The following is a 15,017-nucleotide window of genomic DNA, read 5'->3' as shown; positions in this document are numbered from 1 at the left end:
GCTACCGAATGTAAATAGCTTCTGACGCGGGCGAAAGTGATAATACCCCGTAAAAATATAACTAAGGTAAATGTAATCTTTCCCTAGCAAGTTTAAGGACTTGCTGAAAATGATGGGCTGTATCGGGTGGATGGGCCTCAATTATGGGCCTCTCCGGCAACACCCACCGCCCGTCGGGAGTCCTCACCATGCCTTTATTCTCATCTTGCCACCACAACGGCGGCACGCCATAGTCCTCCTTCAAGAAATTAGAGTCCTTATTGACGAGAGCGACGTCCCTCCCAGTGGCAGAGCAAAACGCGCGGTCCTTCCCGTGGTAGCCATCGACGAAGTGTAAATGGGCCTCAAGATTATGTGCACAGCCCAAATCACCATTGGGCTTGAGAAAAGGAGAATGATGATGGTCCAATGCAAATTCCACCCCAACATGAGCATAACTCCATGGAAATGAAATAGTCTCTTCCAATTGCTTTTGAAATTGAAATTTCTCATTTGTAATAATTCCAGGCACTTTTGGCACCTTATCATGCACATTTATCACTCTCAAAACCCTAATTCCTAGCACTTCACATCTTTCTTTAAATTTAAGATTTCCAACCCTAGGGCCAGCAAATGAGAAAACAGTAATAGGAATTCTTTTAATCATAGACTTACCATTATGTAAAATGTTCAATTTCATCTCAGCTATATCATAAGCACTTAACAAAGCCAGTGCTGCACCAAGACTATGCCCTGTAATTGTAATACTTAGCTCTTCACCTTCATACTTCTCGATTAATCGATTAATCTCGGCTAAAATTTGTTCACGAGCCGAAAATGAACAATAGTGACAATTTTTTTCGTTCTGAGTGTACAAATCGAAGAACCCTGACTCGATCTTGATGTTAGGATCATCGCGAAAATGAGCCGGGTGCAAAATATCCTTGAGGTCATGGATCCATTCTAAGTACGTGACCGTGCCACGCCATGCAACAACAATGTCACGGCGCCCTAGGCGCTTAATTTCGTCGGGGATCTGTGGCTACGGCTACATATCCCATCCAATTCGCGTGTTCAAACCATACTATTTTTCGACTTCTGAAAGAAATTTGGCAAATTAATATTTGAAGTTGCATATAGATATCTCCTCATTTTATACCCTTTTTTCACCATGTTGAGTTTCTCAAAGAAATGTGATGGTTGATATTTGCAAGTACCACAATACTTAGAATGAGGATCATAGTCAAATGAGTCATAACAAGATTGGGCAAATTCACCATAACGAATGATTTCTTTTCTTAGATTAGAGTTCATAGGGTCAAGTAAACCTTCCCAATTATTGCACCCTTGGATTTCTCTCCATATTTCATAAAGGGGTTTTTTCTCTTCTTCATATTGTTGGATTTTAGTATTCTTAGGTGCTAAACTAGAAAGAGATGAAGGTTTTAAAGAAAGATCACTTGATAATTTTGGTGAAAGTTTTTTGCTTGAGAAAGAGAGGTTTTTAGCTTTGAATTTGTTGTATAATGGAAAAACTTCTCGAAAAGTATGGTTTCTTTTGTGTTTGGAATTGGTGAGAGATAATTGAAAGGAAGCCATGAGAATTTTGGAATCTTATTTTTCTTGAGTTGTGTTTGTTATCATATAAAATAAGCTTGTTATAAGGAGAAGTATAAGAGGCTTTCTTTTTATTTCCACACATTTGTATAATTAAATTGGAGTATGGAGAATTTCTTAAAAAGGTTAGAGAATAGAGACATCCAACTACCAACACTAATGCATGATTGTACTTTGCAATACAGGCCGTATCTTAATTAGATTGTAGGAAAATACTTGGGATATTACAAACAAGGAAAATAATTTGTGGAAAAACAGGGAAAAAACGTGTTTGGTAGGAAATGAAGGTACGACTTACCTCCAGTGACGTACGCAAGATTTTTCATAAGCGGTGTCACATTTATAATTTCGAGGTTGGAAAAGACCTGATTTGAAGATATGCTCTTCTTATTGCATCTATTTGAATAATATTTCGAGTTGCAAGTCTTTTCCCAGAGTCAATTTTTAAGGAATTTAAATTAACTCCTTCACTTTGTCGATGTTACTCCAACCATTGGCCCTTTCTTCTAAGTTAGATGAATTTTGAGATTCTGAACTTGATTTTGCATGTATGAAAGATGCTTTAGAATAATCTATCGAAATTTAAGTTGAATTATAAATTAAAATATTTATTTGAGAAACCCCAAATAATTTTATAGAGTACAATCATAAAATAAAACTATTTTAAGAAATTCTAACAAAAAAGTAAAATAATTTAAAAAATAAAAAATAAAAAAGCAACAAAATAACTTAATTGATCCAAAAAATAAAAAATACAAGGAAAGCCGGATTGTATATCCATCCCAAGAAATGGATTCTTCTCCGAGTAGTGGGATCAAATCTGTCTCCTTTTTAAAGCCAAAATCCTCAAAATAAAAATGAGGTTATATAAAAACCCCATAAGGTGTGTTCAATCCCGCGACCTTGCCTATTGAAATTAGGTACTACACCAACTGGCCAAGAAAAGTTTGATGACAAGTGATGTCACACTTACTGTATTTTGTAGTTATATGGTATTTTGCAGATTATTTATATATACATCTAACAAAAATTTTACTGTGAAATAGTGTCACGTGACACCGCTTCACCCTTACTGCATCCGCCCCTGCCTACCTCTACCTGCATTGTTATGGTTTAGTGATTAATAAAATGAGTGCAAATCTTAGCGATTAATTAGTTAGGGTTTATATTTTAGTAGAAATAAAAATATTAAGTGATTTTTTTCATCTACTTAAGTTGTGGTGGACAAAATTATTCAATATATGCATTTGTGGGAGGTAAATATTTAGCGGAACAATAAAGATGCAAGCAAAGGTGGGCGAGGCACCATCCACATTAAAAAAAAGGTAATGAACGATAGGAGATATTGAATGAAATAATCCAGCTACACGTAAATATCAAGTTCAGAAGTGCACTCAAGCTAAGTGGGACACCAGTCTTCATAAAAGAATTACAGTAAAGATAGAAACTACCCGATTAAATAATTGACGTATGCGCGAAGTGACTTCAAAACCAGTTGCATGCATGTGATCATTACTACCTCTATGTACTAAAAGATTATTACTCTACTCTATAGTGTAATAGCCCTTTTTATTGACTGGCTTCCAATTAGTTATTGAAAAGTAGATATAGTACACTTTTGATCTTTGACTGTTTGTTACTTCCTGTGATATAACATATTTTTGTTGTTAGTTCATCTAAAAACTCATAGTAATACTTTTTATTTTATTTATTTACTCTTAATAAAAAAAGTTTATAGCTATATAAATATTATGAAATATTTAAAACCTCAAATTTCAAATGTCTTGTAGCCATACAAATATTATAGCATGTTAAAATCACAAGTTTTTTTTTAAAAATCATTAAATTTTATATCGAAGCTAACTATATTACATAAATGTAAAACGGACAGAGTAACATATAAGTTGAATCGTGAAATTGACCCTTGTAAGAGTTTAAGAAATGTAAGAGTATGTTGGATGCTATGGTTAAAAGATTGACTTAAATTAAAAGTGATTTATTAAGGTTTAAAGTTAAATGAGTCTATAAGATACCTCCTAAAGTATGAGATCTTATGTGTAGATACTCGGATATAGTTTTTAATTTAATGATGGGCTAAATTAAAACTATGTAAATTGTGTGCATCTATAAATTAGGGTTATGATCCCCAAATCAATGTTCTTTTCTAATATCCCATCGCTGGAACAGTGAGAGCCACCATCCGTGCAATTCCTACGTCTTGATTTGGAAGACCACTAACCGACCACTAAACACAAAGACGACAATTTTCACCAGAAGCTTCCTCAATTTTATCTTCTTGATGATTTGAAATGAAAGTTCTTGGGTAAAAGATAACATTGTTAATCCTAAAGTAATTTGATTCTACCAACCCTAGCTAGTGCATTAATTTGACTTTAAGACAAGCCTTACGAGAGACATGTTCAACGTGCTACACTCGAGAAAATACTCACAATTTAGCCCCTACATTTCTAAGTACTTGAAAAATGTCGTTGAGAGGTTGATGAAAGTAGCAATAAACTTGAAACGAGAATCTTTATTTGCTCTAGTACCATAATATATTTTGCAACTTTCTACTAATAAAATTAAAAATTATATTGTTCAAAAAAACACATTAATCATTTGCTTATTAGTTTTGGTCTTCAACAGCTTTCAGTTTGCATTTAAGCCAATTTGTCTGTTATTGAACTTTGCCCCCAATTTGCGCATTAATAACATGCAATCACGTAAAATTGCGTTATGTGATAGTTGAGACCCATATTATAGTAGTGCAATTCTTCTGCTTCCACGTGATTTACTTGTGGTAGACTACTGACAAAACCATCAGATTGTGACTTCGTACCTTTCAACTCCCCTATATTTTCTAGTCTCTTAATTAATTTCTCCAAATTCCTGCTTGGATTGAAAACACTTGTTATGATTAAAAATTAAGGAATGTGATTTAATTAACTAAAATAATATCATAACCATGATTAAAGTATTTAATTCTTTCTTTTATTAATTCCCAAACTTCCTATAATCCCTTTCTCTTCGTGGCAAAATACATCTACTCAAGGCGACACCGAGAGTCATATCGCCCCAGAAAATCTTTCAGATTTTTACCATAAAAGTCTTTAAAGAATATTGTTAGGTAAAAAATTAGTAAAAAATACAACAAGTGGAAAAACAGAGAATAAGACAACAATTTGTGGAACTTCATTTTGTGGCACTATTTTCAAAAATTAAATAGCCAAAGTGTCCTTTTATTTTACAAACTTCTTAGCCATTCTAGAAGCCTATGATAAGTGTCACGATCCAAAATCTCACCTCAGACGTCGTGATGACACCTAATCTCTAAGAGTAGATAAGCCGATTTCAATTATATTTCATACTGAGTCACGAACACTAACTGAATACATAGAATGATCTCAAGGATCGAATACTCAATACTGTTTGATTAAAAATTAACAGTACAATAAAATGAAAAGACTCCAAGGGACTGCGACAACCAAGCAGCTCTACCTTGAATCCTTACAATCCCGCTTTAACTCTGTCAAAGTCCGATATCTCCAATACCTGGCTCTGCACAAAAATATGCAGAAGTGTAGTATGAGTACATCAGAGTCGGTACCCACTAAGTATCAAGACTAACCTCAGTGGAGTAGTGACGAGGTACAGTCAAGATACTCACTAGTCTAATAACCTGTGCAATATAGTATACAAAAATAGTAGGAAATAAATAACAATAATGGTAACACTAATCAACCAATGATATGCACATCAGGGCAATAATAACACCATTAATATTGCTTTACAAATAATAAATACAAGTACACCCATTTAAATAAAGTCCTTCAAATATAAATCTTTCGCCTATATGCTTCTCAAATAATAATCTTCAGGATATAAAACTTTTCAATAAATATATTTCGAATATACTCCCTTCAAATAAATATCTTTCAAATATAATTCTTTCAAATAAATCTCTTTCAAATATAATTTCTTCAAATAAATCTCTTTCAAATATAATTCTTTCAAATAAATATCTTTCGAATAAAAGTCACCATGTGACAGCTCATTTCAAAATCATAAAATACGGGTCTCAGACCACTTTCATATTTTCACGTCACATCTTGCCAATTTCTCTGTCACAATCGCACAGACAACTCACGTACCAATATCATCATCATTTAACCATGGCACCCCGTGCCCACATTTCATATCACAAATGCACGGACAATTCACGCGCCAATATTATCATTATTTAATCATAACACCTCGTGCCCACATTTCATTTCATAATCCGCCTGACAATGGCCACAAGCTCTCAATTTCAACATAGATCAGACTATTATCAAGTTTACCGAAACAACAAGACAATTTGTACGAGATATAAAAATAAACACAAGAAAAATCCCAACATCACATGAAAAATTACTAACACAATAACTCCATATCATCACATATCATCCGTGACAATAGCCATCCTTATCTCTCCTTTAGCCATCCCTATCACTCCTATAATAGCCTCCCTTATCCCTCCGCCCTGACAATATCAATAGCCACCCTTATCGCTCCTATAGCCACCCTTATCTCTCCTATAGCCATCCTTATTGCTCCGCCTAGATAATATCCCAACACACATAACAACAGTGAAATTCCTCCCTTATACCCACACAATATCAAGAGTGGAATGCCACTCTTATATCTTTAAAATAATAATAATTCAAATAACATAATAATTTACACGGAATATTATCACGGCAACATAACAAAAATCAATTCATATCACAATTTGCACAATGGCCACAACCAATTCCAAAGATATAACAAAATTAATTAATTTCACAACAAATAGCCCAAGGCTCTACACAATGTATATAAAACCTCAAAACAACTATAGAGATGGAAAAATAACTCAGCATAGGACAACACCTTCTTCTTAAGCGTGTTTAATTAATTATTTGCAGATGAAAAATCCATAATGAAATTAAATTCCAAGAAATATCAAATCATCAAATTCATAAAATCCACGTAAATATACAAGTAATAATCACATCAAATTATCATATAAAAATAAATTCAACAAACGCGAATTGAGGCATGGCAAATAGATGATTTAATAAATGCCAATAATTATTCAATTTACTACACAATATGTCCAAGACATAACCCAATATATTTTGCACATATAAGCCCGAGTACATACTCATCACATCGCGTACACGGCTTTTCACATTTCATAAATGACACATAAGACTCGATGCCTAAGGGGTAATTCCCTTATTCGAGGTTACGTAAGATACTTACTTTTTTGAAGTTATGCCGATATTCCAAAATCGCCTTCTTCCTTTAATCGACCTCCGGACATCTCAAATCTATCCAAATTAATTGTACAACTTCATTAAAATTCATCGAAAATAATTTCGGATAATAAAATGCCGACTTAAAAATTTATTCCAAAAAGTCAACGCGGGGCCCGCCTCTCGGAACCCGACACAATTTTCATGAAATCTGAAAATCCATTCCGATACGAGTTCAACCATACTAATTTTATCAAATTTCGATAACAACTCGACCTCCAAATCTTAAATTTTTGTTTTTGGAAGATTTTGCAAAAATCTTGATTTTCTCCATTTAAATCCGAATTAAACGATGAATATAACTATGGATTCATGAAATATAATCACTTTACGATATAAAACACTTACTTGAGTTGAAATCGTGAAGAAATCCTCAAAATCGCCCAAGAACCGATTTCCAAAAATTTCAAAACGAAATGGCAAAGTGACTGATTTTTGGTCCTTATGTTTCTGCCCAGTTCCGCTTCTGCGAGTACTGTTCATGCTTTTGCGGGCATTGTTCACGCTTCTGCGGACACTGTTCACGCTTCTGCGTTGCCTCCGCTTCTGCGAGTACTGTTCACGCTTATGCGATTACTGTTCACGCTTCTGCGAATCACTGTTCATGCTTCTGTGAAAAAAAACTAGCAAGCTGCCAACTTATGTCCAGTTCCCTTCCAGTCGCTTCTACGATCAAACTTCCGCAGAAGCGAAACAAACAGTTGCTGCCCAGCACAACTTCAGCAATAGAAAACAAATTCCAGCAGCTTCCCTTGTTCGAAATCCATTCCGTTAACCTTCTGAAATCCACCCGAGGCCCTCGGAACTTTAACAAAATATACCAACATGCCCCGAAATACAATACGAATTTAGCCGAGGCTTCAAACCACGTCAAATTATGCCGAAATTACAAATCGCGCATCGAATCGAATTATGAGTTTTCAAATCTTTTAACTTCTATATTTTGCGCCGAAACGTAACAAATCAATCCGGAATGACTTCAAATTTTGTACACAAGTCATAAATGACGTAATGGAGCTATTCCAATTTCCGGAATCAAAGTCGGAACTCATTATAAAAAATTCAACCTTCGGTCGGATTTTTCAAAAATCTTCTATTTTTCAACTTTTGCCAAAATGTGTCGAATTGTCCTACGGACTTCCAAATACGAATCCGGACACATGCCTAAGTTCGAAATTACCATACGAAGCTATTGACATCATCTAAATTCCATTCCGGGGTCGTTTTCTCAAAAGTTAACTCTCCGGTCAACTCTTTCTATTTAAGCTTCTAACTAAGAATTATTCTTTTAATTAAATTCTGAATCTTCCGAAAATCAAACTCGACCACACCCGCGGGTCATAATACATATTGTGAAGCTGCTCGAGACCTTAAGTCACTGAACATGGCGTTAATTTTTAAAACGACGAGTCGGGTCGTTACAATAAGTGGCAAAAGAAGCATGAAAAGTGGCAATTGCATGAAAAATTCAAGACAAGTGTATAACACTTGTCATGCCTCAAACCTCTCTTAAAGCCTATAAATAGGCATTCAACTTAGGCAAAAATCATCAGCAACTTTCCTTGCCTTTTCGTCATGCAGTACTTCTCCTTGTTGTCTTTCCTTCTCAAAATTAGTAGTCTATTTTCTTTTGTTCCTTTTTTTTAAATAGCTGGATTTATTATTTAATTTTGCTGATTCCTGTATCCTCTAAATAAATAGAGATGGTCTTGTTTAATTCTGGAAAAATATTTTACATTGCTGAAATAGTTTTTTAGGACAGTGCCCAGCACGACTCAAGCCAATTCGTGTATTCCCGCTCACAAATATTATTGCAGTATTATTATCGTTATTTTTCGGTGTCATTTCCCACAATCTAAGAAACTATTGCAAGTAATACCACTACGGAAGTTTTTGATGGTGCAACCAATTTTGGTGTTGTCTCCGCTGTTACTGTTCCACCTGTCCTGCCAGATATTCACGGTGTTGCAAATACGTTATTGCATCCATAATTTTGGCAGACACTAATATCAAAATACAGGTACGTGAATAGAGATGGTTACATATCCAATGCTAATGTTAAAACCTTCAAGAAAAATGCACCTCAATGCAAGAGAATAATTGGGATAAATGACAATCTCGCTAAGTCAAAATTAAATTTGACTAAAACGGATAATATAATTATTGCGGTCATTTCCTAAATATATAATGTTGCTAATGTGAGAAATTGGGTGATAGACTCCGGTGCTACTAGGCATTTTGTATTGTCTTACACCCAAGTTGAGGAAGGAGAAGAAACTATTTATCTTGGTGACTCAAGAACAACTCGCGTTCTTGGGAAAGGAAAAATTCTTCTCAAACTCACATCTGGTAAAACTCTAGCATTGAATGATATGTTGCATGTTCCTAATATTCAAACCAATTTGGTTTCTGTGGGGTTATTATAAAAAGTTGGAGTGAAGGTTTCCTTTGAAAATAATGAGGTCGTATTGACCAAAAATAATATTTTTGTGGGAAGTGGATATTGTAACCATGGTTTATTTGTGCTTAATATTTCTGATACTAGCTAGCAATGAAAATACATCTTCTTCTGCTTATATGATTGAGTCTGTTTCTTTATGGCATGCTAGACTAGGACATGTTAATGTCGCTTATATAAAGAAAATGCAGTCACTAAGATTAATATCTGATTTAGACTCAAATAATATTGACAAGTGTAAATTATGTGTTGAAGCTAAAAGTGCTAGAAAAACTTATTTTTCTGTAAATAGAGAAACTGAATTGTTATCCTTGATTCACACTGATTTAGGCGATTTAAAGCGGACTATGACTAGAGGTGGTAAAAGATATTATGTGACTTTTATTGATGATATTTCTAGATATACTAAGTTTTATTTGCTTAGAAATAAAGATGATACTTTTAATGCTTTTATTTCTTATAAAACTGAGGTTGAAAATGAACTTAGTAGAAAAATCAAGAGAAATAGATCTGATAGAGGTGGAGCATATTTGTCTTTAAATGATTTTTGTGAAAAGAATGGAATTATTCATGAAGTAACTCCGCCTTATTCACCCGAGCCAAATGGAGTAGCTGAAAGAAAAAAATAGAACATTGAAAGAGATGATGAACTCTATGTTAGTTAGTTCTAATGCTCCTGATAATTTGCGGGGTAAAGCTATTTTATCTGCATGTCACTTACAAAATAGAATACCACATAGAAGAACTGAAAAAACTCCGTATGAATTGTGGAGGGGTTATAAACCTAACTTGAAATATTTAAAAGTGTGGGGGTGCCTTGCTAAAGTTCTGTTGCCTGAACCTAAAAAGAGAAAAATAGGTTCTAAAACTGCTCATTGTATGCTTATTGGATATGCTGAACATAGCGTTGCATATAGATTTCTTATTTTAAAAAGTGATGTGCTTGATTGCAATACTATAATTGAGACAAAGAATGCTGAATTCTTTGAATATATTTATCCATTGTCTGATAAAATTTCTCATACATTTTGAAACAAATAGTGTAATTACCTCTAATGAGGAACTGAGAAGGAGCAAAGGGCCTAGGAAAGAATATTTTTCTTAAGGAAATGATTTTCAAACTTTTCTTGTCGGTAATGAACCATCAAATTATTTTGAAGCTATATCTTCTTCAGATGCTAAATATTGGAAAGAGGCAATAAAAGTTGAAATCGATTCTATTTTAAAAAATAATACATGATTTTAACTGATTTACCTCCTGGTGCAGAGCCTATTGGTTGTAAATGGATTTTCAAAAAGAAATTTAATCCCGATGGATCTTTAGATAAATACAAAGCTCGGTTAGTAGCAAAAGTATTTTCTCAAAAATAAAATATAGATTATTTTGATACATTTGCACAAGTGACTAGAATTTCTTCTATTCGAGTTTTAATTGCCTTAGCTTCAATCTGTAAGCTTTTTATCCACCAAATGGATGTCAAAACTGCTTTTCTAAATGGTGATTTAGAAGAAGAAGTTTATATGGTTCAACCTGAAGGCTGTGTCATTCCTGGACAAGAAAATAAAGTTTGTAAATTAATTAAATCTCTTTATAGTACAAGCTCCTAAGCAATGGTATGAGAAATTTGAACAAGTCTTACTGAGAGACAATTTTTCTTCAGTGAAGGTGGATAAATGTGTTTATACTAAAGTGGTAGACAATGATTATATGATAATATGTCTATATGTTGATGACAAGCTTATATTTGGTACAAGTTTAAATATTGTGCAAAGTACTAAATTATTTTTGTCTGCTAATTTTGATATGTAAGATCTGGGTGAAGTAAATACAATATTGGGAGTTAAAGTTATAAGGAGTGAAGATGGAATAATGTTGTCACAAGAACATTATGTTGAGAGACTTATTAAGAAGTTTGAATATTTTAATGTCACATTTGTGAACACTCCTTTTGATGCTAACTCTCAGTTGAAAAAGAATAACGGTGACCCAGTTGCTCGGTCTAAATATGCGCAGATTATTGGGAGTCTGATGTATTTAATGAATTTTACAAGGCCTGATATAGCCTATGTTGTGTGTAGACTGAGTAGATATACTCATAATCCCAACAGAGATCATTGGTCTGCATTAGATAGACTAATAAAATATTTGAGAGGAACCATGAATTATGGTATCCTATATAGTGAATTTCCTTCAACCTTAGAAGGGTACAATGATGCAAACTGGATCTCTGATTCAGATGAGACAAAATCCACTAATGGTTATGTATTCACCCTTGGTGGTGGTGCAATATCGTGGAAATCAGCTAAACAGACGATCATTGCTAGATCGACTATGTAATCAGAGTTTGTAGCTCTGGAGTTAGCTGGTTTTTGAGGCTGAGTGGATAAGAAACTTCTTAGCTAATATCTCTTTAATAAAGGATGTATTGCCTCCCGTGTCTATACACTGTGATTGCCAAGCGACAATAGCTATAGCAAAGAATAAATCTTATAATTGCAAAAGTAGACACATGAAATTGAGACATGATGTCATAAAACAATTGTTGAGAGATGGAATAATTTCCATTGACTATGTGAAGTCAGAGATAAATTTGGCCGATCCTCTGACTAAACCTTTGGGAAGAAAATTAATTCTTCAAACCTCAAAAGAGATAGGGTTAAGGCCGACATGTTGTCAAAAGAGATGGTAACCCAAACTATGTGATTGGAGATCCCATGAAGTAGATTCATATGGATAATAACAAGTTGATATTGGTATTGAAACACTAAAAGAGAGTGCTTCTGTCACGACCCAAACTAACCTCTGTCGTGATGGCGCCTATCGTGGAACTAGGCAAGCCGACTCATTTCCAAAACAAACCGATTTTGTTTCATTTCAAAGATAATTTCAAGGTTATTTAACATAAAACCTCCATTTAAAGAGTTAAAATAAAAAAAAAACAGAAGTGCGGAAAAGAAAAGCCCGACATCAGGGTGTCACTAGTCATGAGCATCTACTACAATCTTTCTAACAATATCAAGGCTAACTCAGCCTGGAAAATAGCTAAATACAACTAGAGGAAGATAAGATGGAGAAGAGCAGGGGCTGCGATCGCCAAACAGCTACCTTGCTATCTCCAAGAAAATCTGCAACCAGAACACTCAATAATCGCTACCGTGTCCAGCTACACCTGAATCTGCACACAAGGTGCAGGGAGTAACGTGAGTACGCCAACTAAGTAAGTAACAATAATAAATAAAGACTGAGCAGTAGTGTCGAGCAATAAAGCATATAAAGTTCATATCATGAAATCTCAGTAAAATACCACATGCTTTTAAAATCAGGGTTTGAATCAAAACATCTCGTTTAAACCCAATTCCAGTAAAATCATTTAAAGATATTTTTCAACAGTTTTTCAATCAAAGGCTCAATGCAAAGGTGAGAAAAAATTATGAAATCATAAACAACTCATCGGGCAAAACATCACTCATATACCACCCCTCGGGCAAACTTCACAGTCACTCATGCCACTCGGGCATACCTCACAATCACTCTTGCCTCCCAGTCACTCAGCACTCGGCACTCTCACTCAGTAGGTACTTGCGCTCACTGGGGGTATGTACAGACTGCGGAGGGGCTCCTTCAGCCCAAGCGCTATAATCTGCACGGACAACTCACGTGCTATATTAATTAAGTATGCTGCAAGCGGACAGCCCCGGTCCACACTCATCCTCACAAATCAGGCCCTCGGCCTCACTCAGTCATAAACCTCTCAAGCCACCCAGGCATTTCAGTAAAACAGGGCATTCGGCCCAAAACATTTATATGCATCAAAATAGAGTCATAAAACTGAGTTATACGGTAAACAAGTATAAACATGAGTATAGATTTTCAATCGAAAACAATGAGAAGATGGTAAGAAACAGCCCCTAAGGGTCCAAACAGCATTGGCGCAAGGCCCAAACATGGCATTCAAACCGCGAAATTCTTATTCTGCAATGTCCTTTCCTTGTGAATTAATCTCCAAACGCCTCGAATCTGGTCATAAATAATTCGTTTCACTCAATAAAATTCATTGGAATTAATCCCATAAGAAAATAATGATTTTCCATAAAAACCCAAAAATTAGCTCAAACATCCCCTGTGGGGCCCACGCCTCGGAACTCAACAAAAGTTACAAAATTCGGAAGCCCATTCAACTACGAGTCTAACCATACCAATTTTACCAAAATCCGACCCCAACTCGACCCTCAAATCTTCAATTTAAACCAAGAGGGTTTTCAAATTTCCCCAACTCAATTCACCAATTAAATGATAAAAACAACCATGGATTCGGGTAATTTAACTAATATTGAGTTAAGAACACTTACCCCGTTGTTTCCTCTGAAAATCACCCAAAATCGCCTCAAATCCGAGCTCCAAATCGTCAAAAACTAAAAATAGGACAAAGTCCCATTTTCAGAACTTAAACTCACTGCCCAGACTTTTCTTCTTCGCGAACGCGGTCAGTGCCTCGCGTTCGCGAAGCACAAAATGCCTCTACCTCAATGCCTTCTACGCGAACGCGTTCAACCCATCGCGAACGCGACACCCCCTTACGCGAACGCGTAGACCAATTGCCTGTGGTCTTCAGCCGCTTCCTCTCTTCTTCGCGAATGTGTAACACCTCTCACGTTTGCGATGCACACCCAGTCCACCCTTCGCGAACGCGTGCTTCACTTTGCGAACGCGAAGAGCAAATATTGCCAGCCTCTCAGTTCCTCTTCGCGAAAACGAGGCTCCACTCGCGAACGCGATGAAGGAAACCAGATGGTGTATCAGAAAAATTCCAGCAGAGTTCTAAGTCCAAGATCCAACCTGTTAACTATCCGAAACTCACCCGATCCCCTTGGGACCTCAATCAAATATACCAACAAGTTTTAAAATATCATACGGACTTAGTCGAACCCTCAAATCACCTCAAACAATGCTAAAACCATGTATTACACCCCAATTCAAGCCTAATGAACTTTGAAATTTCTAATTTCTACAAACGTCTTCAGAACCTATCAAATCACGTCCGATTGACCTCAAATTTTGCACACAAGTCATAAATGACATAACAGAGGTATTCTAATTTTCAGAATCGGATTCCAACCCCGATATCAAAAATTCAACCCCTCGGTCAAACTTCTCAACATTAAACTTTCGGCATTTCAAGCCTAATTCCTCTACGGACCTCCAAATAATATTCCGGACATGCTCCTAAGCCCAAAATAACCACACAGAGCTATTGGAATTATCAGAATTCGAATCCGAGATCTTTTACACATAGAGCCATATCCTGTCCACTTTTCTAACTCAGTTTTTCAATTATGAGACTAAGTATCTCATTTCACTCCGAGTTCCTCCCGGACCGGAACCAACTAACCTGATATAATATAATATAGCTAAATAACACAAAAAGAAGTAAAAATAGGAAAAATAAGGCTATAACTCTCGAAACGACCGGGCGGGTCGTTACAGCTTGACTGCTACTAATTGAGAGGATGTGTTATAACTCTTAATAAAATTCGTAGTCCTTATGGGTGGTGTATTTAAAAGTAGTATATACTTGATGAATTTACCTATATGAGAGTGGAGTGGGCCACTCCTATGAGATTTT

At 35.4% G+C, this 15,017-nt stretch overlaps 2 protein-coding genes across 2 annotated transcripts; one reads left to right on the top strand and one right to left on the bottom strand.

The window, feature by feature from the left end:
* Window positions 1–1,662, bottom strand: LOC104113551 (phospholipase A1-Igamma3, chloroplastic). The gene is given in 3 exon segments (XM_009623753.4): window positions 1–1,012; window positions 1,014–1,068; window positions 1,070–1,662. Coding segments are annotated over 3 exon segments (1,515 nt in total). The 5' UTR covers window positions 1,579–1,662; the 3' UTR covers window positions 1–61.
* A 9,201-nt stretch (window positions 1,663–10,863) lies between these two features.
* Window positions 10,864–11,731, top strand: LOC138902080 (secreted RxLR effector protein 161-like). Its single transcript, XM_070189891.1, has 2 exons — window positions 10,864–10,963; window positions 11,205–11,731. Exons 1-2 carry the CDS (start codon window positions 10,864–10,866, stop codon window positions 11,729–11,731), a joined length of 627 nt encoding a protein of 208 aa, XP_070045992.1.
* The last annotated feature ends 3,286 nt before the right edge of the window (window positions 11,732–15,017 follow it).

The sequence above is a fragment of the Nicotiana tomentosiformis genome, chromosome 11, assembly GCF_000390325.3.
Source record: "Nicotiana tomentosiformis chromosome 11, ASM39032v3, whole genome shotgun sequence".
NCBI classification, from domain to species: Eukaryota; Viridiplantae; Streptophyta; class Magnoliopsida; order Solanales; family Solanaceae; genus Nicotiana; species Nicotiana tomentosiformis.
This window is presented reverse-complemented; position numbering and strand designations above follow the sequence as displayed.